The sequence below is a fragment of the Chaetura pelagica genome, unplaced genomic scaffold (genome assembly GCF_000747805.2).
Source record: "Chaetura pelagica isolate M959 unplaced genomic scaffold, ChaPel_1.0 scaffold11, whole genome shotgun sequence".
NCBI lineage: Eukaryota > Metazoa > Chordata > Aves > Apodiformes > Apodidae > Chaetura > Chaetura pelagica.
The window spans coordinates 2,733,039-2,744,583 of NW_009952694.1; the positions used below are offsets into that span (position 1 = coordinate 2,733,039).

Below are 11,545 nucleotides of genomic sequence, written 5' to 3' on the forward strand. Positions count from 1 at the left end.
GCTGACCACAGTATTTCTGAAACAAGCCAGAATGCTGCTGGCTTTCTTGGTCACCTGGGCACACTGCTGGCTCATATTCAGCCAGCTGTTGACCAGCATCCCAGGTCCGTTTCCACCAGGCAGCTTTCCAGACACTCTTCCCCAAGCCTGTAATGTTGCATAGGGTTGTTGCGGCTCAAGTGTAGGACTCAAAACTTGGCCTTGTTGAATCTCATAAACTGACCTCAGCCCATCGATCCAGTCTGTCTGTAGAGCCTTCCTACACCCTTACAATGGCTTAAGCTAGGATGCTCAGCTGTCAACTTGCATCTGTGACACAAGCAAACATTTGCTTCAGCCTTCTTGACAGCGGGGTTATGAGCTGCAGCAAAACAATGAAGAGAAGACCTGGGGCAGTAATGATCTAACACCTCTGCAGCTAGACTGGAGGATGATCATCATGATGGTAAGAAAAACAGCAGTTAATGACAGTCACTTAAACATCTATTATGTAGCACTTTGAAGTTTATGCTAGAAGCATTAGCAATTTTTAAGTAACCTGATTTCCCAAATAATTTCCTGGCTGTGGCCCTCCAGCAGCATCTGCAACTGCTTCCAAAGCATAGGTCACCTAACATCCAATTATGCAGGAATTAGTGAACAAATGAACTAGGTTTCTTCAGGTTCATTCTTCTTGTAACAGCTTACCCTACAGTTTAAAGGGCCAATATACCTCATTTAAAAAAAAAAATTAAATCTTGAGTTTGTATTCAATCATATGATAAGCATTCACCAGCTTTCAATACAATGTATTTTGAAAAACCACAATCCTTGTTCTGTAATTAGAAGCCTTCACCAAAAAGGAATGACAAAAACTTGACATTCAAAGCTACCTGTGAACTATAGTCCCTGCTCAGAAATGTTCTGGTTTCATTAAATTAGTTTCTAATTCATCTTAATTAAGATATGCTTTTGGTAAGGATATTGTGAAATGCTATTTTCAATGTATCAATATTTTTGAAAATAAAAGGGATAAAAAAAATGAGTTCTGCAGTACTAATCTATTATGAGAAAAATCAGAGGTAACATGCAATCAAAAGGTCAAAAAAGATCATGACTAATCAGAGGTCACCTATACACGAATTTCAAAGTGTATAAGACTTTGGAAAAGAGGGGGGAACCACCACCACCAAAGAGTAATGAACTATCTGCAGAGACAAAACCCATCTTTTTCCAGTTAAGACATCTTTCTGCAAAACTGCAAGTCAAATTCTTTTTCTTCTCACACCAAGCACATATATTGAACTCTAATGAAAAGAAAAAAGGAATCTACTTAAATGTAAAGCATCTTTCCAGGCAACCATAGAACAGCTGTACTGTTATTATTTAATAGGGCTTAATTCCAAGCAAAAAACTAATACAGAAACATTCAAGGTATCTTACCTCAAAAATAAAAAGAATAGAATCTAATTCTTCTCTCTGAGACTTGTGACCTAGACGCAGTTAAAAATAAAGAGAAGATACATTTTTATTATCAAAACAAAATATATGGAATGCTGACAAAGCATTCCATGACAAAGAAATGCATGAAAATATGCATTCCTACAATGACAATTTTGCATTCATTCTGCAAATTAAAAAGGTATATTTCAAAGTTATGGCTTATAGTAGTACAAGTTTGTATGACTTTCTATTATGCCACCAACAGCTGGTTGAGATTAAGTTACACAGTATCTTGTTAAAAACTTAGAATAGTTTTGTAGAACACAAGAAGTGTAACATCTTAATCCTCATTTTCCAAACAGGCAAAAATCAGTCATCAGAGAATAAACACTCCTTGCTCACCTCCACTGCACGCACCTCTAATTGCTGTGCCTTTATTTGCAAAGTTTGTGCTTACACGTATTTCTGCACAGCTAATGTTGCCATTTGTCACCACAGACACATTGCTTTACTTATAACACCACCTTGCTTTATAACACAAACAGAAGCACCAAGATAAGAAGTGTTCTAATTGAAATACTTACCTTTTTGCTTAAGACCTACTTCAATAGTCACAAAGTTTTCAAAGAACACATAATATATATGTGAGAAATGTAGGTCGAAAAACTGCTTGAGATCAATGGATTCTGCATTCTCTGAAAAACAGAATAAAACATTCTTTTTATATCTTTCAAATATTCAGTCAACCACTGCATACCATTATCCAGTAGTGAAAAATGAAAGTATTTAAAAGAAAAATTATGATTGGTTTGGAAATTTTTTAAGTTTTTATTCTTTGAAACTGAAAATAATGAAATTTGATAAGGCATACTGTTAGTGCCTAGTGAATTTTAAAACGGGAAGCAGCGTTTTCTTGCACGCTTATTGTCTGCATGACAGTAATGCCTGCAAACCCCAGTCATGAGTCAGAATTCCATGAGGACTAGCACTGTACAAATTTAGGTTGTTTTAATTGTTAATTTAATAGGCAAATAGGCAAAATAAAGCAAATGACCCTGCCTAAACTCTACAACGGAAAGACCACCACTGTCCCCAGCTGTAGTTACAAGACACAACTAAACTTGCTTAAATAAGTGATAGAAAGATGGTAAGCGAGTGTCACATCTGCTCTGTAGAGAAACAGGTTGTGAGGAAGTAAACAGCAGCACTGGAGTCCCACTGCTGCCTCCTTGCTCCCTTAAAGCTCCAACATGCCCTTTCCTTTCCAATCTGGCCCAGTCCCCTATACTCCTTTGTGTGGTCTCAGGAGATCAGAAGCTGGGGACATGAGGGATACCCTGAGGTGGAAACATCATTGTGAGTATAGCGGGATGTGATTTCTCATGTACCTCAGCAAGGTTTCCACACACTCTTCCTGCAACCTCCTGGATGGTTTTGTGCAAATGCTCAGTTAAAGAAAAAGATGATGACTTATCTAGACAAATTTAAAATTGATCTTTTAAATAAATTATTTCAAGCCTTAGTACACGCTGCACTAGAAGACACTCCCTATCCTGTTATTTAAATACCTAAGACCAGAGAAACTAGGTGGACAGAACAATAGTATGGAAGCATAGAGGAAGACTGAGACAGTAACTTTAAAAGTCAAAACTCTCCCCTTTCAGAACACTGATGTGAATCAAAAGAAACAAACCCAAAAACATGAAGAAAGATAAGGCAAACAAAACCCTTGTTCCCTACACTGTATCAGTGTATCTTCACTGATTACTGGCATAATCTTTCCCTGTAGATATATCTTCTGTAAGTCCTCTTCTAATTCTTTACTGGATCATAATTTGTAACCCTTTTTAGAATAACAACAATCATTATAATTGCACATGACTGGATATAAAACTGGTAGAGCATAAAGCACAAAAACAATCAATGGAAAGGATGTCCCAGAAGTAGGCCATTCTGTTTTATTATGAAGCACTAGAGGACTATCAGCTCCATTTTATCATACACCTTACTATAAAAGTTTCCAATACATGTTCAGTTTTTGCAGCACCACAGCATTCTGCCAACCTCTTGCATAATCAGTGCACTGGAGCCAGGAGAGCTCTCAGAGAAGACAGTACTATATTAACAGCTCAGATCAATTCTTGAAGCAAGGCAGCTTAGCTAGCAATGAATTCAGTAGTGCAAAGTGGCAAGCGTGTGCCTAACCATCTACAGAACCACCAAACCTTCGGTTTTGCAGAACTACTACACCACTTGCAGATCAACAGCAGAAATGATAGAGTTTAGAGTCTGAAATATTAATGCAAGGGCAAAAAAACCCCCACCAAACCAATTTCACTGTAAACAAACTAGACCATGATTTTCAGGCAGTCAGTTCAAGTGCACCAGAAACAGAGCTATGAGTAGAGCATAAGCACAACCATTGCAACCACTTCCACCCACAGGGCAGAACCCTAAGTGTGTTCTAGACTATGGACAATAAAAGAGAGCAGGAAGCAAATCAAAAGGGTTTGAGATAGGAAGATTGAAGGGAAAAGAAAGAAATTATTGAGACTTCTGGGAGAAAGGAGGGTGGTAATATTTTAGTCCATATATTTTACTGCTGTATGGGAACTGCACATAGAAAGCAGTCGAAATGTTCACTTAATGCAAAGGCACAAAAAACTCTAATACCAAACACTAAAGGGACAAGAAGTAGTTAAATGGGGTCTCTGCCAATCGACACACAGGAATGCTGCATTTTTATAATGCAATAATCATATAATGCAACAATGAAAATCTTAGAAGTTTCATCTGTAAATAATCTCATCTGGTCACCTGCATACATTGTTCCATTTCACAGCTACATGTATACTGAAGCCAATCTACATGATTGATACATACATGGAGAGAATACAGCTCTCCTTGATTACTTTAACATTAAAGCTTCCAAAGAGATACATTGCTGTCACTTGCTTTCTTCATTAATTAAGGATATGATTTTTTTTTCTCCTAATGAAAATGTCTCTAAAACATTCAATTCACCTTTATCCTTGTGATGAATTAAAGATCCAGCTCTTCAATTCTCTCATGTTAAATCATTTTATCCAACACTGTATGTTCTCTACAGTCTACCAAAGTAACATGAATGCTGCATTCAGAAGCAAAAATAATTTCCACTACAAGGAGCATCTGTATGTTCTTTTCATATAGCCTTGATCTAAGAATTTACCAGAAGTTGTCTGCTTTGGCTACTTAATCTTTTATTCCTTTTTAAAAAGAAACACATAGCCCTGTTTTTACATGAAGTGGGATTACGCAAAAATAGGCTTTCCTCCCTGACTTAGAATGCATATATTTATTTATTTTTTAACAAAAGAACTTTGTATTCTCCTACCACAGACTGATGTAACTAACACAAACTAATATATTCCTTGTGTTCTTGGTACTTACAGACTGGAGCTATAAGCAAAGCAGGACTAAATTTAAAAAATAAAATATTTTTTAAAAGAGGCAAATAATCAAAACAAAAAATCCTCCACCTCTTCTACCAACTTGTGTGCTTGCATGTGATCATATTTTTAGGAACTTACTTATATTTTCAAGTGGCTAATTATTTTCTTAGGAACTTCTTATCATCTATTATCAATTAATCAACCCTTTTTGAAAGTTAATTGTTTAAAACTTCTTGAAAGGTTACTTTCTTTCCCCTCCCACCCCGAGTATCTTGGTAAGATATTCAAAATGTGATCAATTTTAGTGAAAATTCACAGTGATCAATTTTAGGGAAAATTCTAAGCCACAATTTTCTTGTGGAAAATCAGCTCTGCCACAGAATTCTGCCTGAGAGCAAACTCATTTGCTCCAATGCTTTTTTTATGGTTCACTTATCAGCACATCCCTTCTAAACCAGCAAGAATTTGCATCCACAGAAGTTTTTCAATAAAATTCTAACACTTACATTACACCTTAGAGGAAGCCTATTACACCTTGAATAGCATACCGTTCTTAGAATTACAGTGCAAGAGTACCACCTCAGAGAGCTTAACAAATTACTTTGTCAGATGTAAAACATGAACCAGAAAAAAACACAGATTTCTACTGTATATTTAAACTGGTAAGGGATTGCCTAAGCCAGATTCTGCAAAGCTTACAAGTTTGCACATACAACACCCCTATCCTCTGTGGGAAGAGTATCTCGCTAGGCTTTAACTTGTAACATAGACAACATTCCTTCTGAGTTTATTTTGTTTTCTACGTATTACCTTCTACATTATTATAAACTAATCCACAACATCTACTACATATTTATAAATAAGTTAAGTTAGCAAGGGAAATGCATCTATACCACTTAGACAACTGCCTGCTACATGAAATTGAAATATTATAAACCAGGTAAGCATGTACTTTCTACACAGGACAGAGCTTTAAGGGTAAGCAATCAAAATACTGAACGTAAAACTAAAACCCTTACACAGATCTTGGATATAAATTAACTTGCCTGAAGAAAACATTTGCATTCATCTGTTCACACACAACATTGCAGAAATTTACCACAGAATTAAAAAAAAAAAAAATAGTCTACATCATTACAGATCATGTGGTTAAATTTAAATTAAATTTTAAGCAATTCAAAATTTAATACTATGTTTATACATACAATTGTTACAGTACATAGTATAACAAAACCATTATCCTGTCTCATTCTGAGACTTACTGGCTTTTAACTCACTTTTGCTCACCCCTACCCAAAAATAAAATACCACTGACAACTGCAGCAAACAATTACCTGGAAGAGAGCCAGACTTCTATTTCTGTAAAGTGGAGGCCTGCTATAGACTGAAGTGTCCAGTATCAATTCTCATAACAAACTGGTGCCATTAGAAAGCAAGAGGTATCTAAGCGTTAACATACAAGCAAAATGGCAAACATAACTTATTCATTCTTAACTCTCCAAGCTGAAAAATATAATGGCTGCTTTACAGCAAAACGGTACAGACATTCAGTTACACAGAGACAGTCTCTTGACTAGAAAAGAATGTAATTTAGAAAGGTTAAGTGGAAAACCTCCAGAACTAACTGGTGGCTCTAGCATAGTTAACAGACTGTCAAAGCAAGAGACCTGATAACAAACCACAAGATTTCTAACGAGCTACAAATGCAAACCTATTAAACAAGGGCTTCACATTAGCCTTTACTGTTTCAGATCAACATCAGCTATTTACCAAAAAATCCTTTTCTTTAAAAAAGGTGATTTTGCCAAAGAAAATATTATTGAGATTTTTGGTACTGAAAAAGGAACACTCTTCAAGATATCTTTTAATGGACGTCCACCTTGCATCAGACAAGTCTGAACTCCTGATCACTCATATATTTTAGATACAAACATACAAGAAAAAAAAACATGAATGAATGAGCTGATTAACAGCACCAGTGAACATCATCTACATACCAACTCTTAAAATGTCAACACTGGTGCTCTACAGGAATCAACAGAAACAGCTGACAGCTCTCCTTTCAGGTTGCTTGCAGACTCCAGAAGAGTTATGCTAGTAAGCTTTTAAGAAATGCTTCCATAAAAACTGACAGATTTCCCAGAACTTAAGCTTTTATTTAAGCAACTTCAAACACTTTCGTAGTAATGTACTTGTTTTCATTTCGACCTGTCACAAGCTAACCCCAACACAGATCTTTCCTTTGCATCCAAGCAGTCAGAGCTGCCTCTTTGTCTAGCCTGGGGCTTTGATCCGGCTCCAGCCCTTGCCCTTGCCAGCCAGCAGCACTGGCCATTGCTGCTCTCTGCAAGTTGACTGTAATGTGAGCCAAAACCTTCCTGCTGGCCAAAACAGAACAAAATCGGTTCAGGGTTAAGTCAAGACTGACAGAACATCAAGCCTGATTTTTTTTTAAACTGCACTCAACCCACAGCCAAATCCATGAATTACAGTGCTGACATGTCCTCTGCAGTTAGAATTACCAGGCAAGGAAAAAAAAAAAAAGTACAACTATTGCCAAAAATAATACAGCTTTGCACATCTACAGAAACTTCTGGAACAGTTATCTCCAAAGAAAATTCAAGGCGACTAGTTTTGCTGTAGCTTCTCACTTGCCTCTCACTTGCACGACCATAAACCATTTTTCATTTATTATAGTGTACAAGTGATACTGTAATGAGTGATGTTGATGATTTGCAACACCAATGAATGTCATCCAGCTGAAGCATTAGGGCTGACTGCCAGTGAAATAGATTTCTTAAATTAAAATCCCTTTAGACAAAGGCAATCTCTCTTTAGGTATATTAATATTAAACAATATATCAGAATGGATGTCCAATGTAGTCTGTTTCATTCTGTCCAGTATAGCTTGTCTTTTCCCTTCCAGAGATCACTTACATGACATGTGGAGCACTAACCAACCATCAAGAATAACAAAACAATAAACAACCACCCCACACTTCAAATACTGTGTTCTCTTAGTATTACATTTTACAAGCATTCTCTCCATGGTTATAGAGATGCAAGCAGTGTAATTTTAAGGTGTCAGATGCAAATAAAATAATTTATGAGGAAAAAATACATTCCTTTTCCCTTTACTATGGATTAAAATATTACAGGCCTGTAACTCCTACTCTAAAAAATAATAATAAAAAAAAAATTTCTTAAGAACTTAGCCCTAAAAGTAAATCTAAACCCAAGTATATTAACTTGACTTGTGTACACATGGTAAGATTATGCAGAAATCATTAAATATTAGGGGAGTTATCTTTTATAAAAAAAAAAAAAAAAACAAACCAACAATTCTGACTGAAACTATAAATTCCAGAGGTATCAGCAACATATTTGACATCAAAGCTAGAACAAAAGAATAAATCAATATTGTTAAGCTATGTTGTTATGAAAGGGTCAAACATCTAGCTGCCTTAATTATTTAGAGTTCTCAAAGCACTGTTTTAACAGAAGGACAAATCAAGAACTATTTGATGCTTGAAGGAGTACTAGAACCAACTTTTATGACCTACCATTTTAAAACCATAGAATTTTATTTTTATGTTAAATCTGATTAAACCGTGCAACACTGATTCTAAGAACAATGCAATGCTATTTCCATGTTATTTCCTCTTAATGATCCTAAAAATTGCAATTACCTACTAATTCACTTGGGACTGTTAAAAATACGTATTTTTCTGGAAAATCACGGGCCTCGTTCTGCAGACAATACCTAATTCCATAACATGCACTGTGTGCCTCCACTTTCATCTGCCAGAAAAGCCTCAGTGATGACACCTGCACCAATGGCAGCTGCAGCCCTCCTTGCAGCAGGGCCTTGCTCCTGATATGGCTTAGTTGCTGCTATACAGCCCTGCCAGGGTATCAATCCCATTCCACCTTCCCACTCAAGGTTGATACACTCTAACCAATGCAGTAGCTCACAGTAAAGAAATCTGCTATAGCCTTTCCAGCATATAGAAACAAAAGAGAACAGTAGTTTGAGAAAAGGTAACAGAGTGAGCAAGACAACACTAAGCAGGAGGAAAAAAAAAAAAGGGAGGCATAAAGACCTCCCTACAGGAAGAAACCAATACACCTAAAAATAATCAAATCTCTTAAGTCAGATAGTTCCAGACGTTTCAAGAATAGTATTACTATTTGGAGGTTTCCTAAAGGCTTTAAAAACTATTTAAAAATCCTTATGTCTATAACATCCATACATTGCTCTCGTATTATTATTTATTTTTACAAATAATTTAATCAATTCATAATTAGTTACCTAAATTTCACTGAATTTTCCTTGGTTCCTGAATTACAAAAAAAACACTCACCTCTTTTCATGACTATTCCATTTTAGCTTACTGTGGAACTGCTGCTTTGGATGCCTTGATGAAATAGAGGGAAAACAAACTCATACTCCCTTTCCTCCCTTCAAGACTTAACCATGAATCCAAGGCCACACTTCAGTTTATCACTGTTGAACCAAAGACTAAAAAGTACAGCAAAAACACTTAACTCTGGTCCAATATACCTTGCAGGCCTACAGAAAGGATTTTATGAATAAGAGACAATTCTCTTCTGGATAGCCTTTTAGTCTGCAATATCGAGGGGCTAAGAGCAACAAACAAGACAAATCATTTCTCATTCATAAAAATGCTGAATGGAGCTGAACTGAATTTTCCTCCCTTCTCCCCTTAGATAGTCTGTTGGCAACAACTAGCTTGCCTTCCCTGAAACATGCCATTTATTATGCTGGGGGAGTTGTCACAAGAAAAAAGATAAACAGGAAAATGCAGCACTACACTGCTCATGCTGCAGGATGGTGCCTGCGTGTGAAGCCACCTCAGGCAGCCTTCTATCTTATGTGGGCACATTGTTTTTTCTAATCTGGTTCCACAAACTAGTCAAAGAAACACTTGGAGAAAAAATGGTATGAAGCTTATGCTTTGAAAGCCAGTTTAAGGAGCAGAGAAATTTTAGGAATAAGTCAAGGGAGTGATCATAGCAGAAGATGGACTTCAAATAATCTACTATATACTTCTCTCACACTAGAGTAGGAATATATAGACAAATATCAAAACAGACCCCAAAAACAGACCTTGATTTTATACCTTGTGCATCTAATACCTGCATAATGACAAAATGTTGTAGCTGCATCCAAGACAGACCAGCTGAAGAGTTCTGTCCCATCCTTACAGTCACACACTGTATTCTCCAGACACGGAGAAAGGGTATGTGACAGCTGTACTTCAACAGCTGATATACACGTATATGCAGGGGGAAAAGTAGAATGGCAATCACGCGAAAACACGTCCCAGCAGATTTAGTCTGTCTCGCAGCCAATAAGTAGAAACCCTAGATTAGATAAGAACGTCTGCTTGACACAGAGCACACGGTTTGCATCTCACAGAATACATCAAAATATTAAGAAAACTGAAGGGAAGTCCTGTCAATAAAAGGCAAGAAACAGAAGTACCAAATCTACAACAGATCAGATCAAAATCACAGACTGTTTAGCAGACTAATTCAAAACTAGAAATACATCACATACTTTGGCTAGGAAACCTAAATTCAGAGAGGTACAGTTTCTTTATAATGGTCTTTCCTCTTCAGTTTCAACTAATGACGTTGCTAAAACTAAATATAAATCAACAAGAAGTGCACCACAACTGGCTTGGTACAGCTAGTTAAGAAGAGTAGCAACGTTCTGAGTGAGGCAAGAGGACACATCTGACTACTGAAGTGTCTTGGATGGTGAATTACCCAACTATTCCCAATTCAAAAGTCTAAATAATTATCCTGTTGCATAAAATAAGTTATGCCGTAGTAGATACTGCCATACAGGAACACTTGTTCCAAAAGCATAAAGGGAGCAATAACTGTTTTCCTTTGAAAGAATTCAGCTTTGGAGGCGAAGGTACTTAAATACCCCCAGACTGTGGGCAGAAGCCAAAACAATCCATTTGGTATTCATGCTAAATAAGGAATGTAGCTGCCCTTGACCCAGCCCTGCTCACATGTTGGTAAATTGTCCAAAGCAACACATGCACTTACAGAACTGAAGGGCCCAAAAGACATATACCAAACATCCTTTTTCAAGAGCAGTTTGATGACAATGACTTAATATTTACAAACACATGCAACTAACAGATGTTTTAAAATGGTTAACTCTGGTTTATCCCCCCACTGTTTTTGCATTAGGCGATAATTGCTTTTAATCACAATTTCTAATCATTGTTCACAAAGAACTGCGGCAAGACTGAGGTGCTAATGTTCCCTCCTCGATCAACGGGCAAACCAAGTGTTTTCAGACTAGCTGTATTAAAGCTCATCTACATGTACTCCAGTGAGCCTTTGCTGACCTACCTCTTACCTTGAAAACATACACGAACATAAGTTGCTACTGTAAGCATTTAGAGGAAATGGATTAGGGAGTCACGGGCACCGTCAGTGCTCACCAGCCACTTCTATTCAAGTGCACCGAGTTAGCAGCATTTATGTTGCTCTCGAAAATAATTCAAGAGGAAAGCACACCAGCTTTCCGCCTCCATCTACAGTTGCCAAACGAAATCCACCTTCCAACGCGGTGGAGATGTACGTGCCTCGGCACAACAGCGCGGGCCGGAGCATCCCCCGCGGCGCCCACCGGCTCCAGC

At 37.1% G+C, this 11,545-nt stretch overlaps 1 protein-coding gene across 1 annotated transcript in view; it reads right to left on the minus strand.

The window, feature by feature from the left end:
* Nucleotides 1–11,545, minus strand: part of RALGAPA1 (Ral GTPase activating protein, alpha subunit 1 (catalytic)) — a 140,507-nt gene that overhangs the window by 118,705 nt on the left and 10,257 nt on the right. The window contains exons 3-4 of the mRNA XM_009993938.1: nt 2,007–2,117; nt 1,423–1,472 (exon numbers count right to left, since the gene is read on the minus strand). Of these exons, the coding sequence (XP_009992240.1) occupies nt 1,423–1,472; nt 2,007–2,117 (161 nt within the window). The remainder of the gene's footprint in view (nt 1–1,422; nt 1,473–2,006; nt 2,118–11,545) is intronic.